The sequence below is a fragment of the Vanessa cardui genome, chromosome 4 (assembly GCF_905220365.1).
Source record: "Vanessa cardui chromosome 4, ilVanCard2.1, whole genome shotgun sequence".
NCBI lineage: Eukaryota > Metazoa > Arthropoda > Insecta > Lepidoptera > Nymphalidae > Vanessa > Vanessa cardui.
Window position 1 is genome coordinate 4,947,786 of NC_061126.1, and position 25,648 is coordinate 4,973,433.

At 32.4% G+C, this 25,648-nt stretch overlaps 1 protein-coding gene across 2 annotated transcripts in view; it reads left to right on the forward strand.

Moving 5' to 3' along the window:
• LOC124544328 (synaptotagmin-5-like) overlaps nucleotides 1-25,648 on the forward strand; it is a 59,710-nt gene that overhangs the window by 12,941 nt on the left and 21,121 nt on the right. Inside the window, exons 1-2 of one of the 2 annotated variants that reach the window (XM_047122828.1) lie at nucleotides 7,905-7,983; nucleotides 13,299-13,643. The exons of the other annotated variant lie outside the window; for it this stretch is intronic. Of the exons in view, the coding sequence (XP_046978784.1) occupies nucleotides 13,488-13,643 (156 nt within the window). The 5' untranslated portion in view covers nucleotides 7,905-7,983; nucleotides 13,299-13,487. Of the gene's footprint in view, nucleotides 1-7,904; nucleotides 7,984-13,298; nucleotides 13,644-25,648 lie in introns of those variants that run through there. 2 annotated transcript variants of the gene reach the window in all.

Genomic DNA, 25,648 nt, shown 5'->3' on the forward strand with positions numbered 1-25,648 from the left:
AGCACATTTCTGTGTAAATATATTTAGTCTTAATTGGAACAAACTTAATTTGAAAAACAAATAAATAATATTTTTATAGTAAAATATTTATCAAACAGTTAAGCTACAAGTATAATTACAAAAATGTTTGTTTCAAATACATTTGAATCAATTTCTAGCTACTCTACTGTTCTTCACTTTTTAAAAAATGCGCGTTATATACCAAAAATTACGCATGTGAACCAAATCAAAGTATACTTTATTCAAGTGGGCTTTTACTTTACTTTTGAATCGTCATTTAACAATTAAGTGAAGCTACCACCAGTTCGGAAAGTAGATTCTACCGTGAAGAACCGGCAAGAAACTCAGTAGTTACTCTTTTTCAACATTTAAAACGAGTGTACTAATGAGCCCATGAGCTTTATTTTATCTGTATCTCATCTCAAACTAGACGAAAAATTGCATGTGTATCGATTTAGGAATTCTTGGTGAAACAATGTACCAACTTATTCTTCATCATATGAGAAGATACCTGTGCCAGCTTCTTTTCTACTTGGTAGTTGCTTCTTTTAAAATAATATGTAGGCATTAGTGTTTTAATCTTATAAAACTGTACGAATATTTTGTGAAAATCAAGAGATGTCAGATAGAATTAGTTACGAACCCATATTATAATGGCACACGTAACTTTTATCAGATTTATCTGAGGAAATGTGTTTAGGAACCCCATTTACGTCGGTAAAAAACTAAATTACTCGGGTTGACGTGTTGAGATTGTCCCGAGAATACCATCGCTGGTGACGTACAATTTCATTAGTTACATGTTTTCAAGTTATATAATGTTATATTAATCGCACGATCCATTGGCTTCGTTCAAAAAATAAAATGAAATAAATTATCACAACACATATGATATTATTGGTAGTAGGGTTTTATGCAAACCCATCTGAGTAGGTACAGGTGATATCTACTTAGATGGGTTTGCACAAAATGATCATATATTCGACCACTCGAAGCAGAAATTAGTAAATACCCGTACGAAAAATTCCCCGAACAAAAAAAGAAAACTTCACAAATACTTTTTACTTGGTGGTAGGGCTTTGTGCTAGCTTGTTTGGGTAGATACCACCCACTTATCAGTTATTCTTCCGCCAAATAACAGTACTCAGTATTTGTGGGTTTCGGTTTGAAGGGTGTTCTAGCCTATGTAACAACAGACTCAGTCGACATAACATCTTAACTCCCAAGGTTGTTGCGGAATTGGTGACATAAGAAATTAATCATTATTAATATTTCCTACAACGTCATTGTCTATGAGTGATGGCGACCACTTACCAACGGACGGCCCGTTTGACGGTCCGCTTACTTTTATCATAAGAAAATACTATAATTTATTTTTCGTGTTACAATAAAAGTATGAGCCTTTGAAATTATTGATTGAAAAATTACAAATTAGATTACACCTCACCACAACAATATGCAAAAATTCTTAAAGCTTGTATTATATATACCCACACGACCATATATTTCGATATTTGACACTTATTATAAACCATTTTAATATATTTTTTAGGTTCTAAAAAAAATATTATACCCTGATTATTATTATTACTTTTTGAAAGGTAAGTGTCACAATCACAATTGACTATTTATTCTTAAGTAAATGTGTTGAATATAGAACCTTATAGTTATACCCTATAGAATATTGATTGGTCAACGCAAGCCGCATGGGGCCAGTTTAAGTACACATTTCGTTAATGGAAGTTCGACGTCTGGCATTTAATTGTATAAGTTATATGAGTTATTTCCCTCATCTTATTTTAAATTAACTAGCTACCCGTACATACTTTGTGTGAATAAAATTCATACAAAATTACAACGCCCCCAGTTACTTCTCTACGTTGAAATTTTCAAGTTCTCTTGCTTACGTTATAAATTAATCCTATGTTCCGCTCAGTAGACTGTTCGTTGATAGTAAATCAAGACAAACGTTTGTAAACATACCTTTATATTCATACATGTTAATATTATTAGGTATACAATCTGTAAAACAACTAATGTCACACTTTCGATCCAGTTTGGACAATTTAGTAGCCTAAGATATCCTCTCCCTTTGAGGAGAAGGTTTGGAACATATTTCACCACGCTGTTCCAATGCGGTTTGATGAAATACACATGTAGCTGAATTTTTTTAAAATTACACACATGCAGGTTTCCTCAAGGTGTTTTCCTTCACCGCCGAGAATGATATGAATTATAAACACAAATTAAGCACATAAATATTCAGTGGTGCTTGCCTGGGTTTGAACTCGCTATCATCGGTTAAGATGCACGCGTTCTAACCACTGGGTCATCTCGGCTCGTTTAATAATTAACTAACAATTAAATCATATTTTAATTCAAATGAAACATTGAATAACTAGTTGTGAATATACATTGAAGTCATCATTTCGCATCACTTTGCTTTATATTATAAGTGGAATTAATAATTAGTCGAAATAATTCATGCTGAGTGGACGGCGATTTCTTTGAATTCAACAACAAAATATACCATCTTACAAGTATTACTTGTATTCCACCAATTACAGATAACAATGTTTCAATGTTAAGAAAATTATTATCGAAAAAAAGATACAAAATTTATCCACAATAATTTTTTAGGCTGTTTTTTGTTCTACTATGTTAAATGGACCTAATTTAACCAGGTAATATATAATATATAATATATATATATATATATAATAATAATGTAACCAGGTCACGCATACAAAGACGGGTGTACTATAATCTTTTTCGTCCACAATTCTCGCATATCGTTAAAATAAGATTAGAATATGTAGCTTGCCATTTTTATTTCGTCCTTCGTTCACTGGGTGGTTCAGCCGTAAACAGCTTTACGTACACTTAAAGCGCTTTCATTTTGATTCTTTTATTTTGATGTATTTATTATGGATCTTAAAGATAAGGTTCTGAACATAAACCGCTTTCTTCACTTCTTTATACTAAACTATATTTCTTATTATTTTTTTGTAGTATTTTCGTGAACCTCTTAAAGACATAGACATTCTAATCGACTAAAGATCAAATCTTAGTCAAATTAAATTACAGAGGTACTGTGCTGTGTAACAAACAACAACAACAGCTTGTAAATTCCCACTGCTGGGCTAAAAGCCTCCTCTCCAATTGAGGAGAAAGTTTGGAACATATTTCCACCATTTTGTTCAAATGCGGGTTGGTGGAATACACATGTGGCAGAATTTCTATGAAATTTGTCACATGCAGGTTTCCTCACGATGTTTTCCTTCACCGCTGAGCACGAGATGAATTATAAAGACAAATTACGCACATGAATCTGCAGTGCTTGCCTGGGTTTAAACCCGCAACCATCGGTTAAGATGCGCGCCTTCTTACTTCTTACCACTATACTAATATTATAAATGTAAAAGTATCTCTGTCTGTCTGTCACTCTTTCACGATGATGAACCGAATCTGATGAAATTTGGTATGAAAAAAAAATTTTAACTCCAAGAGTTTTATTTGAGGACATAGAGTACCTTTTTTTCTAACATATGACAACCCCCCCCCCCCTTCAAATGGAGTTTGGCCACAACTAGTTTTTAATAATATTTTTATTAAAAACTAGTTATTGCCAAACTTAAATTTAAATTGTATTGTTGGTTGTCACTGCTAAACTAAGACACAAAATTTCATGAAGATGCGAAGCAAGCTTGAAGCCCAAGCAAACAGAGTACCTACTTCTTGATACTTAATAACCCTTTATATTAACAACACAGGCCAAAAAATAAAAGTTATATTATGTTTGTCTAAAAGCTAATTTAAGACATACCAGTCAATTTAGAAAGTGTTAAATTAATCCACGATGGCGGACAGTAACAGTACCCGGGGATAACCTGCGCGGAGCAGATAATGTTCAGCGAGGTTTTATAAGACCCAGCTAAACCAAGGCTATTATAAAGAAGGTAACTTATTGTAAATATACGTATAGCAATATTTATCACATTTTATTCTAGACTATATTCTAGACTCCTCGCTAGTCATTCAATGAACGGTTATATTTCACTATATAAAATGCCATACAATTTTTCTTCAGAACCTATAACAATAAATGTTTAACATCCTAACAGAACTCTTTATAAATCTTTTTGGAAACTAGTGACCCGCCCTGGCTTCGCACGGGTGCAATACTGATACTAAATCTATCACAGAATTTGTTTATTTACGACATCACACGAGAAACATCTAAAATTATCAGTTTTTCGTAACTATATTGTCCATGGAATATATGCAAAAACCTTCCTCTCGAATCAAACTATCTATAAAAAACCGCATTAAAAACCGTTGCGTAGGTTTCTTCATATGGATAGACAGCGGTAAGCGACTTTGTTATATGCTATGTTAGATTAGAACTTTGTTAAACATCAAAATTAATCTTGAAAATATTCATTTTTAAAGGACAACGGATACGAATTTTCTATTGGAGAGCACTCACGGCAGCTCTTAACGCCAAAATAATTACGTCTCGTTGACCTAGAAATGCGTTGTCGTAAATATCAGCGGCATTAGGTACTAGAATATGGAAAAAGGATCACACGTTGGTAGACAGACAGTAATTTATAATTTTATTGAGCTGAAAAAAAATATTGACACTGTGGATACATCGATAGCAATTTAATACTTAGGTTAAATCTTGCAACTTAAATTATATACAGTTTTATTATTCCTGAAATTATTCAACTATTTCTGGAGCTGCTAAGAATAACATCTATTGTAAAATAAAATTATACATAAAATTAGAGCCCATAAAAATTATATTTCGATTTTTTTTTAATTTAAATAAGGGCAAAGGAAGAATACCCGAGGTCAATTAAAAAAAATTAAAAATCGTTTCATAAATGACAGGGTTTTCAAGTTACAAATTTTTAAAAATCCATCTGGATTCAGAATTATCCAGAATATTTTAATTAAGATTGTAAAAAACAAATAAAAGTTTATTCATAAAATGATTGATTTTTTTATCAAAACAAATTATAATTGGATAAAACAGTATTTCGGTCGTAATTAATACTAAGTGCTACAATCTCATAATTGATATTCTTCTAGAAAAAACACGCAAGACAAACTCTATACTCTATCTTTCAAAATAAATTTCTATTTGCTTGGAACTTTCAAGTGTAACTAGTCACTTTGTTTCTCTTAACTTTTTATGAAATTTATATTGAACTGCAATACAAATTCTGAAATACTTACCTAGAAGTCAGCGGTAAAGCAGCGTGGCTACTCGAAACTCGAAACTCTCACCTTTCAGAAGGGCCCTTTCTTCAGATCAAAAGTTATGTATTTTTTTTTCTTTCAAGTGCAATATTTTTTGTATAAAAATAATCAAATATTATCATCGGGATCGTTTCAATAGACTTTTGAGTATTTTTAAAAGTATAATTCGCCTTGTCCTTATCTCAATACTTAAAAATTATTTATTGTTTTCACAATTGTCATTTTGGGCTGTAAGCTGTATGTATGTCGAGGGATTGAGTCCTGAAAGCCTTATGTCTAACTATACATGTTCGAAATAAACCAAACAAAAGAAAATGTGCATGTGTTTCTTACTTACTTAATTTTCATTGTACCTTTTAATATTTAGTCTTCAACATTCGTACTTATACATGATTATCAATCATTGATTAACTAGTCAAAATGGTCGAGTCGTTAAAACATGCCCTGTGGTCTTCGCTGAGGCGGAGAAAGAAGCTTTAGATCATCTCTTCAAAAAATAAAGAAGGTCCTAACATAGCATTGCGTCATTTACAGGCTGTTTCTTTACCATCATTCAACCCTGATCACAACACAGTGTATTATTTAATATTATAAAGCTATTTCTCTTGACTTACTATCAAGTAACAGCACAGAAACTACTCTAGAAAAGTCTAGAAAGTGAAGTTTAGCTTCAGTCAATTTAAATGAATTTTTTAAGAGCCGAGATGGCCCAGTGGTAAGAACGCATGCATTATAACCTACCGATTAAAGCCTACACAAGCACCACTAAATATTAATTTGCTTAATTTGTGTTCATATCGTGCTCGGTGGTGAAGGAAACCTGCATATGTATCGGAGCAGCGTGGTAGAATATGCTGCTAACCTTCTCCTCAAAGGTAGAGAAAGCCTTAGGCCAGCAGTGGGAAATTTACATGCTGTTACTGTTAGCTGGTAACTCGGAACGGACCACTTGTAAAATCATTTTTTTCTACATTTTAAGTGCTATAAAAAGACAAATAGTCCATCTAATTTTAAGAATGACCTAGATTGGGTGATGCAATGACGACATTGGAATCATATTAAGCGACACGTCGGCGAGCGATCGGCCATCAATATTTGTGTAGCATACACAGTTGAGGAACACAAGCATACGACAATTGTAAACAAAGGCACGCTTCAAATACACTATTTTCCAAGTTTGTACGCTTATGTACATACATCTTTAAATTCCCGACAAATTATGTAGTTGTATTTCGTTTAATCTAGAAAATTCTAAAATGGACAACAGATGTCGTAATATGTTTTTTATAAAAACGATAATGACTTTCCTTAACAGAATTATGAATATATCATTTAATATACGCCTAGAAGTAGCTGAATGCATTATTAGAACACGTACCAGTTTTCTGTTATTATTATACCATTTATGGTCAGCGACTTCAGTGTCTTTTTAGAGGTCAATCGGTAAGTGTCTATATGAAATATATAATCATATATGAAAACTACTATTTATGCGTACATTAAATTTGCATCTTACAATTGTTTATAAATCCAGCACAGATGTGTTTAACTATTTAATACGTTTATTTGTTACATATTTTATAAGATATCGTTTTAAAGTAATAGTTGAAAAGGATGCTTCCAAACGTTTTTATGTTTAACATTTAAACATGAATATTTTACTGGGCGGCAGGACTTTTTGTGAGGTCGTCAGGGTACATACCGCCCACTCATCACTTATTTAACAGCTATTTACACCTAATAGCACCACTTAACATTACTGAGTTCTGGTTTGAAGGGTAAGTGTGCCGGTGTAATTACAAGCGCAAAGGACATAACTTCGTAGTTCCCAAGGTTTATAGCGCATTGACGATGTAAGGAATGGTTAATATTACACTGCCAATGTGTATGGCAAGCCGTCTACCATTTATATATAATCAATCTTTCAATCGTCGACAGTCTACAATCATCACTCTATTTTAGTTAAGATAACAATTTGAGAACTCCTTAATTATATATCGAATGTACACGAGGCTGTGCCCGTACTCCCAAGACGCCCTACATGACCTTCCGTACCTGTTGCTCGCCCAGAGAAAGTGACGCGGCCAAAATGCGCCGCCGCCCTTGGTGATACCAACTTATAATGTTTCATCTGTTAAATGGCAAATTATTCAAGCTTCAATAAAAGAAATATATAAAAATAAAGTTTAATTTATAATATTCTAAAATCATCCATTTAATCATATAGTAAATGAGAAATTGTATACAAAGATATTGAAAATAAACTACCAACCTGATTTACATAAATAAATTATTTACATTACATCTAATCGTAAAGTAAGAGACACAAGTGTCATCCCATTGTCTACAAAAAGTGATTAATTTATTTAATCAATATTTGCATAGATCAATACCACTAACAAGCACCATACACGTCTTAGCCGAAGATGTAAGACACATCTCAGATTGCAGGTAAAAGCAATATATAATGTACAATTATACGGAGTGCGTGCAGCGAGGCGTAAGCGATTATACGGGTGAATACATTCGCATCGCACCTGCAAATATGGGGTAAGGTCGCATCTAGGAGGGCAACACTGGCCCGGGGAGCGGCAGTTTTCGCGAGACGCGGTGCTGGCCGCGCGCCGCTCAACCCTTAACCCGATCCGCGTATAAAACAAGTGCTTCAACTGTTATTCTTCCAATTAAATACAAAACTACTCATTCTAAACGGTATTTTAAATAATCTCCTTCAAAAAAATATTTAATCTCAATTAAATCTTATTGAATTGAAATCAATTTGAATAACGTATCAAAAATCTTTTGGTATCTTTTAAACAATTTAATTATCATTAATATTGTACGTATTTTGGTGTCCCAATATATATGATGTAAAAATGTTTTATTGTTTAAATTTAGGTATATTTCCTGGGAGTTCTCTTGAATTATAATATTCTATCGGTGATGTGAACGCTTAGCTGCCATTGAAGTATTAAGGTCGATGTTCACACTTGACTTAATTGACAATGAACTTTCCCATATGACATCAAATAATGATTTTACAAAATTTAGCTTTAAGCAAGCAAGAAATCAGAGTTAAAATGGCTCCAGTAAACATCATTCATTTTATCGGCGCTTATTTATTTTAAAACAAGTTATTACTTGTTAAAAATATTTTCAATACTCCAGTGTAACATGAGATATTTAAAAAAGTAGCTCTCATAGAATTCAATACGCTAATTCAATTTTAATTCAAGATCATACTTACGACTGAAACCTCGAAGACGGCTGAACATCAGTAGCTCAGCGCTACGCATAAATTGAATCCTCGTCGGAGTTAGACATAATTTGATCTTTCTAGAGGTTCGCTCTGGTTGAAAACTGCTAATTTAAATAAATTCGCAATCCACTGAGATGATCTTTCCTGAGATAACTCGAAGCGCAACAGTTAGCTCGTTATCTGGTCTCATTTTATATGATTTTTCACAGACGATTCGCTTTAAGATTATCCGTTCACACTCGGCGACTGAATATATAAAATGTTTTCATAAAATGACTTTCTTTTTCTTTCTATACTCGTCTTGGCAACGTTAACATTGATTTAATCTTGTAAAATCAGAACTGCTTGTAAGATTCCACTTGAATAAAGTATACTTTGAATTTGATTAAAACATTGTTTTGTTTTCTAAATATGAACGAAAATTTAGCTCTATTTTACCTTCGTTTTTTTGTATAGGATTTGTTTCATTTGATGATAAATCAAAGATTTAAAAATCGAACCGGGTTAAATATACCTTAAAACTTCTTTAATACAAAAGATTTTTCTTTAGTTTACAAATTTCTTCATTTACTTAATTCTCCTTTCACCTTCTTTATTCATTTAAATATATGCATGAGTCATATCCTTTATTACAAAGGCAGAACTAATATGGCATCTACGTAGTTATCTCAGTAATGTCGACTATACGTAGCAATGAATTTTAACGGTAGAATATTCAGTAATGATTCCCTTTGACCCAGATTTTGAATGATTCGTTAAATATTCAAATATTAATTATTCAATCCTTGTCAATCTACATTTGTATGTCAACGTTTTGATATTTTCAAGTGATTACAAAAATCCCTAAAGGAACGACGGTATGGAATCGAGCGACACAGTTTCTTAAACCTACTTTGCATAGAAAATGGACGATGGAATGGAAAAGCAGTAAAATTTTACAAAGTTTATAGTATCTTATTTGGTATTAAGGAATTGGGTTCTATATAAAATGTTCTGTACAATTTCTACCATCTGAATTACTTTGTAAGCGATATTTATTTATGTCGATTACCAGTTCGTAAATATGTTTTAAATTCAAAAGAAAATCAGCTTAAGACAATGTAGTCTAGCTGTATTTTTGTTTATAAATAATATGTCAAACTTAAAATGCATTGAGATGCTATGAGTCATTATGCTCTCGGTTTGTTTTGCAAAAACAGTACTATTATTTAATGGACTGTAGAACTTTGTACCAGCTCGTCTGACTAAGTTAGGTGACTTACTTATCAGATATCCCTCTGCTACACAACGTTTGAAGTGAGCAAACAATTGAAACTAAATGTACGAGGATCATAACATATAATTTTCTAAGTTGATGGCGCATTGGCAGTTAAGTAAATGGTTAATATCTACGTCATAAAAAAAAATTGATTATTATTCTACAGCATAAGTAATTAAAACTTTTTGATTCATAATTATATATGAGAGTCGAGATGGCCCAGTGATTAGAAAGCGTGCATCTTAACCGATGTTTGCGGGTTCAAACCCAGGCAAGCACCGCTGATTCATGTCACTTAATTTGTCTTTATAATTCATCTCGTGCTCAGCGGTGAAGGAAAACATCGTGAGGAAACCTGCATGTGACAAATTTTAAAGAAATTCTGCCACATGTGTATTCCACCAACCCGCATTGGAACAGCGTGGTGGAATATGTTCCAAACCTTCTCCTCAAAGGGAGAGGAGGCCATTAGCCCAGCAGTGGGAATTTACAGGCTGTTGTTGTTGAATTATCTATGAAAAAAATACTAATATAGTGGTTAATCCTAAGTCTCGACGTAAACAAACACCCACACAGAGAGTTCGTAGTACGCTACAGGCGGCGCCCACGCACGCCCGTCCATGACCCCGGCCATCCGTCTAGCAGGTTACTATACGTCAAATCATTTCAATTTTAAATAATTTCTTATAATACGCCCTTTAATTTCATAATTACATTAAACGTAAAATATATTCTTCATATTTTACATTCAAATCGAAATCACAAATAGTGATCGATTCTACGGTATTTTCCCTATAATTTAAATTGCGATTCCAATTCTCTGCATTTGCTAAAATTTCCTCTCAAGAATCGTTATTCAGAATTACAAATAAGTGGTTTACATTAATTTATTGGACTTAGTGTACAATAAATTAATGTAGTCACATTCGGACCACGATATAAACATGTCGAATCTTTTTCCAAAAAAGTGATCTCAGCTCAAATTCAAGCAACATTTACAAAAGTAGCAAGTTTGAGAGTAGATTCGGAACCTATTGTACGCTGCTCCAATGCGGGTAGGTTCCAACCAAGGGTTTCTTAATGATTTTTTCCTTCATCGCGATTTATTTTAAAGCATGTAAAAATAATATTTAAACGTTAAACATAAAAGAGGTAAAATAAAAGGATACTTTATTTAAGGCTCTTACGCCCTTTTAACAAACGCGTTTGTTACTTAGAATATTATAGAATTAAATTGAATCTTAAGCTATTAAAATTACAGTTCAGACAGTAAATTTTAACGACAAGCAAGAGGGCAGCAAACAATTCTGTTTAGATTTCATAAAATGTCCTCCGTTGTGCACATTTAATTTTATTTAGAGTATAAAAATTCTAGTAAAATGTTCGTTTTATATTTATACATTATACAATAAAAAATATATATAATAGCATGTACATACAAATTAAAATAAATAATAATTTTGTTAAAGATGTCTGAAGTGATGAATAATAATACCGTTGATAACAAATAAAAATATATTATTAAAATATTATATGACCTGTCGCGCAAATAGTTGCCGGTACTTTTGTGTCATCAACACATGTTGGTAACAAAAGCTTATGTAAATAACTTACATTGTCAATGAGAATTAAAACAATTCTGCGTTAACACTGCAATTGCAAACATTGAAAACACAGAAATTGCCAACTATTTCAGTGGACCAAAGTATGATTTCATTTAGCGTTTAAACCAGACCAGTTAGTCTTGCGAGCCTGCAGCGGTCTGCCTTTACATAATACATATATATATTAATATATATACCAATGCTGTTGACCTAATTCTTACAAAATCTAAAACATATAATAATCCATTATATATCCGATATTAATAATATAAATGATTTATAAATATGCAATATGAAAGAAAAATATTATATATTTTCCAAAAATAAATAGGATTATCAAAAAGTTTTGACGGCGTGTATAAAAATGTTTTATTTATTTATTTACCAGCTGCTTTGCGTCATTTCGCTGTTGTTTAATATTTATCCTCTCTCAATTAGTGGATAAATATTCAAAACGAACGCGGGATTAGGAAATATTGAGATTTTTATTTTATATTCAAATAAAAATAAATTTATATTCGTATAGATTTAGATTTCATGATTCATTTTATGTTCAGTTATAACTTTGAAAGAATTGATTCCGTCATAGTATGAAATTTTTAAAACGTATATAGCTTAATTTGTTATAGTATTTACTGATTTTGACTACCTCCGTGGTCGAATGGTGTGTACACTGGTTTTCATGGGTACGCCATCGGTTCTGGGTTCGATTCCCGGTTGAGCCTTAGGTCTGGGTGTTTGTGGTACCGTCGTTACTTCTGATTTTCCATAACACAAGTGCTTTAGCTACTTACATTGGGATCAGGGTAATGTATGTGATGTTGTCTTATATTTATTATTATATATGCTCCTTGCAGAGATTCAAAATTTAAACCATACTTACAGCTTTAATGCCCTTCCTATCAACACTAAGGTTTTATTAAATTGTTTAGAATAATGTAGCTATTCAATTTTACCCTTTGTATAAAAATTAGATCATCAACATACAAGGAATAAAGTCAATTTATAGTAAGCCTGCGATGCTTAATAAACCATACATAGTGAATATCATGAACTCCGTAAGAGTAAAGTAATTTACTTTAATAGGTTTAGCAATTGCTATTATCTCTAATTCTAGACTACAATGTCAAACAATAATATTGTTTTACGTTATATTTCCAGTTAGATTGATAGGAATTTATACTACTTAATATTATAAACTCTCTGTTTTTTTTACTTTATAACCATCGGTCTGAACCGAATTTAATAAAATTTAATATGAAGCAAGCTTGAACTTCAGGGGCCTGGCTATTTTGTGCCTAATTCCTGACGTCCAACTCCGCAAAAGTCGCCGCCGAACACTACTTTTTAATTAATACAAAACCTTCGAAATACATAAAAGTATAAACTGGATACACAATGTGATATTGAAAGTATATTTTATTTTATATATAAATCCTTCGATTTAGAAATAAAACCAATACATGTCGCTTAAGCTTTCTATACGTTAAATTTAATAGAATTAATCTTCTTATGTTATTTAGAGATTGACAGCGAAACCCTTATAAAATCACATGTTGTATATTTAAAAAATACTAAAAAAAAGTTACATTAGTACTTACTCTAGTTGGTACTTTTTCAAGCATATCCAGGAAACATTTACTAGTTAAGCGTATCTTACTATCTTACGTTACTAAGGAGCGGACATATTATTTGTGACACCAAAAAAGTACAACAATAATTTATTTAAATTATTGACTTTACCAAATTTTCGACTTAAAACGATTCATCCATAAAAACACAAAAAGCGTGATAATATATTCTTAAATATATGTAACTCTTTATTAATATACTGGTATTAATGTACATACGTAAATACCAGTATTTAAATACGGCAAAATAAATGATAATAAAATCAACTTCGCAGAATTTAAAAGATAAAAATCAGCTGCAAGAAAATTCGAACAACGAAAACCGACCTAAAGATATTTTAATAGTCTTTTTTTTTACGGTGAGTTATACAAGTGGCACAATACAAATCCGTAAATGACTTTTTAAATTTTCTCTTTGAAATCTAATTAGAGTATTGTGAAGTAATGAAAAAAGAATAGTTAAAATGAGTGGATTAGGGCCCCCTGGTGTGTGGGCTGCTCAAAAGAGGCTCGAGTCCTGGGCAAGAGCGGCAAGGGAGAGGACTTCCAGCGCCAGTAGTGGCCAAAGCCATAACTCAACGGACAGCTTCGGCGAAGATAAATCTCATGGCAGTCCAAGCGTATGTATTTATTATTATTTATTTATAAGTATATATAATATTATAAGCATTGGCATTTATGTATCAGAAATAATTAGATTTTTAGAACAGTTTCTTTTAGTTATTCGATATATATGTATCCGGCTAAGTCATTGAATATATAGTAAGTTATTTCATGTATTTTCCTACCCTATATCTCATTTTCAATCGACTTCAAAAAGAAGGAGGTTATAAATTCGTCTGTATTTTTTTTTATGTTTGTTACCTCATAACTTTTCACTGGGTGGACCGATTTTGATAATTTTTTTTTGTTTGAAAGGTAGTGCTTCCCGTGGGGTCCCATTTCAATTTTATTTTTTCCCGATGATGGTATCCGTATGAAAACGACATAAGTCTTAAATTTGCATTATGTATATGCGCGACAAATAGGTGAATAACTGAAAATCACGTTAACCAATTTTGATGATTCTTTTTTTATTATAAAATATATACTTCAAGGGTAGTTTGGTGAAAGTTTGGTAAGCATCCATGACAAAGTAACGGAACGGAAGGGAACGGAACTATTCTGAGGAGCACGTTAGCGATACTCGGTCGAATCTTTTATTTATAGGTTATTTGGATATTTAAGTCACCTTCCGTAATGTGGGTATGATTATATAATTATCATAGTCGAATATTATAACCAACTAGCTACCCACCCCGGCTTCGCACGGGTGCAATACTGATACTAATAAATATACTACAGAATTTGTTTATTTACGATATCACATTGCAAATTTCTAAAATTGTCTGTGTTTCTTTACTATATTGTTCATGTGTTATATACAAAAACCTTCCCCTTGAATTAAACTATCTATTAAAAAAACCGCATCAAAATCCGTTGCGTAGTTTTAAAGATATAGGGCCAGAGAAAGTGACTTTGTTTTATACTATGTAGTGATGGAACTCCTAAACGGGTTCGTTTTGGGGCAGAATTTCTTATTGTCTTTAATCAAATTTTGTGCAAATGATGTGATGTCATATGACGTACGACATATATTAGCTCTTTTGCAAAGTTTTTTTACCGATGTCGATTACAGCTCTTTCGACGGTACCTTGTAGTTTATGCCGCATGACGTATTAAAGCCGCATTTTCGAAAGTCTATTTTATTCGAAAGTTTCTTTTGAAATTGTCCCCGAAGTACTTTCTGATTAATATAAACGACACGCTTAATCTATCCATATTAAGAAAAAATAGTTAGTCTACATCAGCTTCACTTAAAATCAAAAAATAAATAAAATTTTAACAAAAAGAAAAACCGACTTCAAACAAAACACAAGATAGTGTTAGTGATAGTGTTTTGTTTGAAGTCGGTTTTTCTTTTTGTTAAAATTTTATTTTGTTTCTAACATGCGTAAAACACAATACGTCATTAATAATGATAAAAATAATAATAGATTTCTCAGTAAATAATTTAGAAGGATATACTTTGTATTTGAAAGAACAACAAATAATTTAACACATATTATTTTGACTTGGTAAAGATAAATAGATTACGATATAAAGGTAATAAATAATTATAACGATATAACTTTATTGGTAGGGCTTTGGTCAACCCGTCTGATTAGGTACCACCCTGGTCTATCGCATAACAATTGATATTGCTATGTAACAGTTTAAAGGTTCAGTTTAAAAAGTAACAGCCTATAAATTTCCCACTGCATGAGTTAAGGCCTCCTCTTCAATTAAGGAGACGGTTTGGAACATATATCACCACGCTGTTCCAATAAGTGTTGGTGGAATGCACATGTGGCAGAATTTCGATGAAATTAGACACATACAGGTTTCCTCACGATGTTTTCCTTCACCGCCGAGCACGAGGTGAATTATAAAAACAAATTAAGCACATATATACATATAGTGGTGCTTGCTTTGGCTTGAACCCAAAATCATCGGTTAAGATGCACACGTTCTAACCACTGGGCCATCTCAGCTCTGTCCCTTGCGTAGTTACACGTAACTACGCAAGGGACTTAACACCATAGTTTCCAAGATTGGTAACGCATTGACGGTGTAAGAAATGTACATTGGTCTATGAACAGTGGTAACCACTTACCATCGAGTGATCAATTTGCCCGTTCACCTACCTATATCGTAAATTAAAAATTTATCACCATTTATAGAAACATAATTGAATTATCGTTTGGAAATGTTTTAGTTACACAGTCAAAATGTTATTTAAACTGCAAGAGCTTATATTTCCAAAGTCGTATTTCAGTTTGAAATATTGGCAATAAACTGTATTCGCGATAACTATCCCTCTCGACGTCGTAACGTGGCGTGATAGAGTGGGTTCCTCACCAACACACTCATACTAAGTGCACTATATAAACTATTATTAATTATATCATTTGACAAAATGCCGTTAATATATTGCAATGTTTTTTTTTTGCATTTCTGTCAGGTTTAAATAGTGAATTGGCCCAGTGGTTAGAACGCGTGCATCGTTCAAACTCAGACAAGCAAAACTGGATATTCTTGTGTTTAATTGGTGTTTATAATTCACCTCGTGCTCATCGGTAAAGAAAAACATAGTGAGGAAACCTGCATGTATCTAATTTCATAGAAATTCTGTCACATGTGTATTCCATTGGAACAGCGTGATGGAATATCTTCCACTCAAAGAAAGAGGAGGCCTTAGCCCGGCAGAGGGAAGTTTACAGTCTGTGGTTGTTGTTGTGACACAGTTATATGTTTTCTCTTTTGTTCAACAATAGTAAATACAACAACAACCTGGATTGAAGCGCCATGGTGTAAGAAAATCTTGATCTCGTATGTCGCCTTTCGCAGTGGGCTCGTCTGACTCTCTTTACACCGCTATCGTCAAAATCAGTCGTTTTTTTATGGTATAGGTTGACGGACGAGCATATGATGGTAAGTGGTCACCATCAGCCATAGGCAATGACGCTGTAAGAAATATTAACTATTTCTTACATCGTCAAAGTGCCACCAACCTTGCGAACTAAGATGTTATGTCCCTTGTGCCTGTAGTTACACTAGCTCACTCACCATTCAAACCGGAACACAACAATACTGAGTACTGTTATTTGGCGGTAGAATAACTGATGATTGGGTGGTACCTACCCAGACGGGCTTGCACAAACTCATACTACATATCATTGTGTTATTTTTATAAATGAACTATATTCAATATTATACATATATATGAACGTCAAAGTAATTAACGCATCTTACTTAAAACTGATTAAAAACAAAGAGTTCAAGAAATGAATTTTTCATAGCTTTGTCTTATACAATTACCTTAAAAGGAATTTCTTTGTAAAAGCATTTTTTAAATTAAAAATGTTCAACAACATTTTTCTGAGCACCACTAGTATATATATTATAAAGTCAATTTACTGCTTAATTAGATTTCACTCACTATTTTCTTATATGGAATATTCCTTAAACAATAGAAAACTTATATCATAAATTTCTATATCAAAACAACAAAGCGTTAACAAAAATCGATCCGACTTGTTCAAAGCCAATTAAACTGTTTTATGAAGCGAGAATTAAATATTATTTCGAATATAACTCGTAAATTAAAAAAAAACAAACAATCATTAGTGTTCACAGCTTTTAATTGAACTGAACGGACACATCCCCAATTAAAAATAGAATGTTGAAAACAAACAGCGTTAATTAAATTTCGAAAACATATAAAAATCCGTTTTTATTTTAACCTAGAATCGAATCATTGGTGATTGGATTTTCTTTATAACAAGCGGATGTGGAATTAGGTTCGAATCGAAATAAGACCTGTGTTAGAATTAGTATTGACTTTCTGTCTAAATTGTTTTCTCTATATTGGTCTGCAAATCAAATCAAATCAATTTTATTCAACTAAACTTCACAATGAAGCGTTTTTGAATGGTCAATAATTAAATACTACCACAGTTTCGGAAAGCAGCTTCTAGCGAGAAGAAACAGCAAGAAACTCGCATAGTTGCTCTTTTCAAATAAACAGATTTACAATGCTGTTATTACTTACTTTAGTAAGCGCAAAATTATATCCAACAAAATATTTGGAACTTTTTACCGACCATACTAATCATTGAGCCAGATCAAAACAATGGCAAGACTATGGTTAATATTAGGTCTTTTTGTCCGAATTTTGGACTAGGCAACATCATTAGATCCTGTGCAGAAAAACAAATGCATATTACATCCCTTCAAAATTCGACATGACTGAAGAAAGACCAAGCGCTGAAGCTTGAACTAACCCTTTAAAGCTTTTGATTACCGAGGTACTGGAATATAATCTTGCCAACTTTCTCTCTGAACTGCTACTGAAATTTCTTCAGGAACTTTTATTTGCCCAACGTGAATCAAGCACGAACTACAGTCACACACATTTGAAGTTATCAAAGATTTTTTTTTGTTTACATTTTGCGCCATGTGGGACACCAATAAATAAGATAGGCCAATTAAATGACCTATTTACAACAACAACAACAACAGTTACAGCCTGTTAATTTCCCACTACTGGTCTTCTCCTCCTCTCCCTTTGACGAGAAAGTTTGGAACACATTCTATTAAATAGTATTTTTATTATAACAGCATTAATTTCGTACAATTTTAGGTTATTTATTTATAATTAGTAGACAGCACAGTAACCTTGTCGAATGTATGTATGTGTAATGTATATATGTATTAAAGTATAATGACATGCATATTATTTTAAAGATATTTTGTTTTTGATATAAGTTGGACCATCGCAAAGCACGTCACTGAAATCTATGCACGGCACTTATTTTCCAGCCGCAACCATCCATTTTGCGTGTGCGGTCACTCCATTAAATATGACATTTACTAATACTGTATTTTGGACAATATTGAGTAGTAATTATTAAACTTCATGATATTTTTTTACTTCATCTTTCAGGACAAATAACATTTTAATAAAGAGAGATAAAATTAATTTTTAATGTTATGAATAAACTTGAAAGTTATAAGTGACAGCTTGGACAAATGTATCTCCGAAATTTCAACGTAATCTAATAAAATAATCTGATTTAAAATTCAGTTGCAACATTCGACACACACATGTTAACAGATGAAATTAAATAAAAGCAATAATTAAATACCTTTGAGTGCTACGTTCAGACTTATGGAATATTTTACTTTAAACATGTTGACCTAGAATCATCAGTCCGCAATTTTTCATATTATGTAGTTACAATATCCTGTAGTTCGTACGCTCCAGTCCCTTTTTTTATTTGCGTCACAGATTCCAACTACGTATCAAGCGAACATACACGTAAAGTTTTTAATTACAACTTCAGTAAAACGAATCGGTTTCAGTAAAAAAAATGGCGTAGTTGAAATAAATTCCGTGCAATTCCTCCGATTTTATCTTGCCTATATTGTGTAATTGTTTCCGTTGAAACTGATCTGCATGTAAAATATTGATATTGGCATTTTAATATTTTAACTTTATGTGAACTCGAGTGTCTGTCCACGGTTTTGTCCGTATACCTCTGTCAAAGCGTACGACGTTAATGATGATCGTTTGAGTAGATAAGATGAAAGTTTTTTTTTTTATGGTATAGGTTGGCGGACGAGCTTATGGGCCACTTGGTAAGTGATCACCATCACCCATAAACAATGACGCTGTATGAAATATTAAATATTCTTTACATCGTCAATGTGCCACCAACATTGGGAACTAAGATGACATGTCCCTTGTGCCTGTAGTTATACTGGCTCACTCACCCTTCAAACCGGAACACAACTATACTGAGTACTGTTACTTGGCGGAAGAATAACTGATGAGTGGGTGGTACCTACCTAAATGGGCTATCACAAAGCCCTACCAGCTAGTAAACAATGGTGGAGTGGTAACAAATGACTAAATAAATTCACTTACATGGATATTTATTAACGATATGAAACAATAAAAAAAAATGTTCCCTTGATGACATATGTAACAATACCTTAGTTACAAATATAAGTGTGACACCACTGTAATACATAAGTGAGTAAAATTTTGTGATAACATTGAACTGAAAGAGTATCTCAAGCATTTTGTTAATAAGTTACTACGTAATACAGATTCTTAGCAACGAAATGACAAATTCAAAAGGGTCAGAATCCAGCCCATTGAGGCCTAACTTATTCATATGAAGACCTATAAACTGTCAATCGATATTATCCCAATAAATAATGCATAGAAATACCATAGCGAGTACCTAGAATAATTTATTTTCTATCAGTGATATTTTTTCTCCATTAACTCCATTTAATTATTGAAATTAATTTATTTAGCCAATCATTATCAAGTGGATAAATATTGCAGTTTCTCATCCAATACTTGCAGGTTTTCTCACGATGTTTTCCTTCACCGCCAAGAACGAGACGTTAAGACACATTAAGCGAATGAATAAAGTTGGGCTTGAAACCGCAATCATCTGTCAATTTTAGGGAAAAGAATTACCAGTGGTCAAAACCTTCTAAAGAACCTTTGTCCAACTGTGGGATATTTATACATAAAGGGGAGAAAAAGAAAAGCTAAAACGCGAAATTTTACTCCTCGGAAATGAGTTCTTAGGTTGTAAATCCCTTCCTACCGTTGATATGTTTAAAAAAAAACTCAGGAAATTACATTCATATTCTGAAGCGCGAGAATCCATTTTCGGTTTTAGATGGAAACGAGGGTAGGTGCTCCTAACACAGCGCTTTTTGTTGCTTTGTTCTAGCTTTAGTTACATGTAAATATGATATTTTATAAATTCTCATATAAGATGACGTCAATCCTTAATTACATCACATTATAAAGAGTGCTATTCTTTATTTTGTTCAAAAACTGTTTTAAAAATAATTTAAATAATTATGTTGGTAACAATGATTCTAATTTATTATAACATCTATACTTACGAAATGATGCTGGGAAGAAAAGAATAACATAAAACACTTGTGCAAAGCAATACTCTCAGATTATAATTGATTATTGTATGCGTTGAGTAAGCGTCAAAATTGAAAATAGTAAATAAATGTATATTCCAAAATACATATTTATTCGTTTATTTACTTGCAACACTATCGGCATGTTTACAAAAACAATGCAATCATAAGGCAAAAGACAAATGTGGTATAATAATACACTACTACAGGTATTTACAACACTTTTAAATAACAATAAAAAAGTAATACACTTATCAAATAATAATATTAACCAATTATTGGTTGTCTAGTGTGCTGAACTTTAGTATAGGAAATAAAGTTCAAATATTTAAAAAAATAAATTAAAGAGCAGTAACAGCCTGTAAATTTCCCACTACTGGGGTAAGGCGTCCTCTCCCTTTGAGGATAAGGTTTGGAACATATTCCACCACGCTGTTCCAATGCGGGTTGGTGGAATGCACACATGACAGAATTTCGATGAAATTAGACAAATGTAGATTTCCTCACGATGTTTTCCTTCACCGCCGAGCACGAGATGAAATATAAACATACATATTATATATATATAGTGGTGTTCGCCTAGGTTTTACCTCGCAATCATCGGTTAAGATGCACGCGTTCCAACCACTGGGCCATCTCTTTGCAAGCATTGTAATTATTTATTACTGTTTGACGTTAAGTTAATGATAATTTTCTTGGTAGCTTTGCGCAAACGCGTCTGATTAGCCTTCTCCAATACCTATTATGATTGTAAAATTTTAAACGAGAGCTAGGTACATTCACAGTATATTTTCTTAGTTTCCAAGGATGTCAGTTCATTGACAAAGCAAGGCATATTTATTTCTCAAAACGTTAAAGTCTATAGCCGATAAAACTACCTAAATATTTAAATGAAAAAGAAAACTGCTCCGCAAAAGTCTTTGTCTAAGAAGAAACCTATAATACTTTATCCATAAATTTGCTTTGTTTACATCGAGCACGATATGAATTTTTAACACGCCTTGAATACACAACAAACCGCAACCGTGCTTTGAACTTGTCACTTTCGATTAAGATTCATGTTTTTGCATCAACGGAGTTATCTTTGTTACTTATCACAAAATAGTTTATAAAGCGTATTTTTTTATAGTCAATCTCCATTTTCGATTGATTTAGTTTGAAAAAATAATAAAAAGTTAGGCATCTAAATATTGAATATTTCGGGATTCTTTTGAAAAATAGTTTAATTGTATTTACATAAAGTAAAGTAAAGTAAAGTAACAGCCTGTACATTTCCCACTGTTGAGATAAGGCTTCCACCACTCTGTTCCTATGCGGGTTGGTGGAATGCACCTGTGGCAGAATTTCGACGAAATTAGACACATGCAGGTTTCCTCACTATGTTTTCCATCACTGCCGAGCACAAGATGTATTTACATATAAATTGAAAAATAATAAAAAATTATCAAGTTATGAGCAAAGAAATTATATAATTACTACACTCTTCAGAATACCTGTACCAATTTATAATACTTTATAGCACATAAACCCATTTTACCACAAATTCGATACAAATGTTCTTAAAAATCCTCTAATTAACCGAAATGTCAAATTATAATAGATTGAAAATACTTACTTAAGGAATTATTGATTCTCCAAAAAAATTTTCACTCCCCTTATTACACACTTGATGTACTCTATTATATATTACTAGGACTAAGGTAGGTCCAGGATTCAAACTAACCTCTGTCCTTCCCTGGGACTCTAAATCGGTTAAAGCGTATTTTTAGGATGGTCACGAGTTTAAACAACGATATTCTTCCAGATTCATTTATTAGCTCTATTTTCACATTCATTTTATCCACTAATTCGTGTTTTACATACATCATATACATCCCGTATTTCATATCTAAAGTTAGCCTCTCATTCTCATTATTTCCAAATTAATAATATAAACTTGACAGTCTCTTTCTTACCGGCCAGTATCAGACAATCGGCCAGTATTAATCGTGAAAAGTTAAAATATTACATTACAACATATTCTAAAAATAGTCAATCGACATATTATTAATTAAATTATTCTAATAAATTATAGTTATACAATGTGTAACAAAAATAACTCTAACAGTATATTGGTAGCAGTTGAAGTTACTTTCGCATTTATAATCAGTAGTTAGTTTCTCGTATGATATTATACTGGGTTAAATGGCGAACATCTCATAAGAAACTTTATATAACTGACAAATAGTGTAATAGTAGAATGCATTAGGGCGTGGTAAAACAAAGCCAATTACAGCGAGTTTTGAAGTACTCATAAATTATTAGCTGAGTAACAACGAAGAACGAACATAATGAAAAATGTACGGAGCGACAAGAGACGGTCGAGAGTCCTTTTGCGTTATTTATTGCGTATTTTGAGTGAGTTTGCATTAAACTATGCAAGGATCTTGATTCGTCAATCGAGCTATAATATTTTGATAATTCGCCCCTATCTGAATATATTGGAACGCTTCAGTTTTCCTTACACTGCTAATAGGCTGTTTAGGATGATATGTGATACAAACTGTAAATGTCTACTGTCAAAAACAATACTCTTTGTGTTTCGGTTTGATGAATGAGTGAGTTAGTGTAATCACAAGCACAAGAGACAATATAAATTAGTTAATGATATAGTAAATTTATATCAATGTCGTTTTACTTCAAAATGTTTTCTTCGGCACCCATTACAAGAACAAATTAACCTGATGAAAAATGAAAGAATACAGAATATTATGATAAAATTATGTCTAGCGGCAAACCCCAAGGATTCAACAATAGAATATCAGAAGCCAAAACATAACAGTACCCATAATTCAATTTTACTATCGCCAAGTACGCAGCATTGCTTTATATGCGTGTATTCAGGTTTGAACGAAAAGCCGAACATGACATCATATTGGCAAAAACGTACTTCATAATATTTAAATAGTTTTCTCTGTCCTTTACATACTCTGTATTCGTGCAAGTCTCTTTATACTCAACTAGAAGCTTTATATGAATTTAATATAAAATAACGAAATATCACAAGTTATTTTGAACCGTTACACATATCAGGTATTTATTTCTCCGCAATTTTGAATGTTTATTATATTAATATATTTAATGTTTATGTTTCAAATTCTATGGTTTCGTGAGTATAATATATGTGTATACGCTCTTATGTGTGTATTATATCCTTCTATACAACTTTCTTTCATATCGTATAAATTCAGAACAAATTAAATCAACTTCAATCCAATTTCACCCGAAGCGTAATAGAGTAATGAACAACCATAGTTATATTATATGTATGCACGAAGAAACAGGCAATGATTTACATACACACATGCATACATGAGCACACTCACATACAAACATAAATATTATAAATACATTAGCTGTGCCCACGACTTCGTGGTCATTTAAATTTAATAATAATTATTTTTGTAGCCTAAGTTACTCTTTATTACATCAACTATCTAACAGTGACAGAGACCAGTCAAAATCGATCGAGCATTTCCTGAAATTAGCTGGAACAAATAGACAAACAAAGAGAAATTTAAAAATGTATATATACTTTGGTATGTATATACATATGTACTTATAGTGTTTATTTTAATATTACAAACACATGTTCATGTTCACCTTCAAACATGTTCACCTTCGGACATCTCGTCAAAATTCTAAGTTTCACCCGCACCATCTTGATGTCCGAAAATCCACAACAGCGCGATTTCTTAGACATTTTCTGCCTCGCACAACCACTTTGTGGAACCAGCTTTCGCCGGCGGTTTTTCCGAACCGATACGACATGGGAACCTTCAAGAAAAGAGCCTACTCCTTTCTCAAAGGCCGGCAACGCACCTGCAAGCCCCCGGGTGTTGCAGATGTCCATGGGCGGTGGTAGTCACTTTCCATCAGGTGAGCCTCCTGCTCGTTTGCCACCTATGCCATAAAAAAAAAAAAAAACTCCAATTTTATTATATGTATAGTCACTAAGCATTTATTATTTAGAATCGAGAACTTAATGAAAGCAAACGTTGCTAACATAATATAATTTTGTTCTCCTTTACTGATTATTTCATTTCAGAAGGAAAATTATGAACCGTAGTAACAACTAACAGCAGCGTAGTTTGCGAACGTGACATGATAGGAAGGCGCACTAACGAGCACACGACTTGCCTTCCAAGCTGGCGCACCCAACTAAATACAAAGTACTCAAATTAATCTTAAACCTTCATATAAAACTACAACATTTCGCACTAATGAATACCTAAACTATCATAGACACTAGGAATAATGCTAGCTTAGATTTTGCCCTGATCCATTCACGTGATGCCTCGAAAAGGTCATTTAAAAGCATGTTTAAACTTAATAAGGGCTTATATATCAATGTTGTCCAGGAGGTGATTGAGTAACACAGTTCTATCTCCCTCTTTCCTATGTCAAATCAATGATAAAGAAAGAGAAATCAGTATTTCATAAGCTACCTACCAAATATACTGTAATTTTATTATAAAATATGTAATTTTATTCCGAAACGTGAGAGGGATTAGGCTTAAGTTCCACAGCTTTACATGCTCGCCCAGGTATAGTACCGTCAAACTCTTTATCTCACGTGATTGAGATATTCTTAACTGACAAATTAACATATTTTTTTAATTCAGATCTCATCCACATACTAGCCTTTATATTAGACCTACGTTTATTTGTAATATAAAATTACTTTGACCAAATACTCTAAGTGATATACCACTTTGTTTCGTCTGATTTCCGTAGTATGATCATTAAGTTTATGGATATATATGACGTATTTTGCTTGTTTATATAGTTTTATAGCTGATTGTTCATAATATTCGTGATACTATTATTTATTATATATTGAAACTGTACTTATTTACAAATTTAATTTGTAGCGCTATCGAATTCTCGTTTCTATTACTTGAAGTTTTCGTATATTTTGTCAGTTTTGGCTTGGACTTCGTTTATTTACGTATTATAATACTTACTTGTTTGATAATATAATCAATAATTGGGCTATGTTACTCGGAAAGGCACAAACCCAGAGAAACACTAGTAAAAG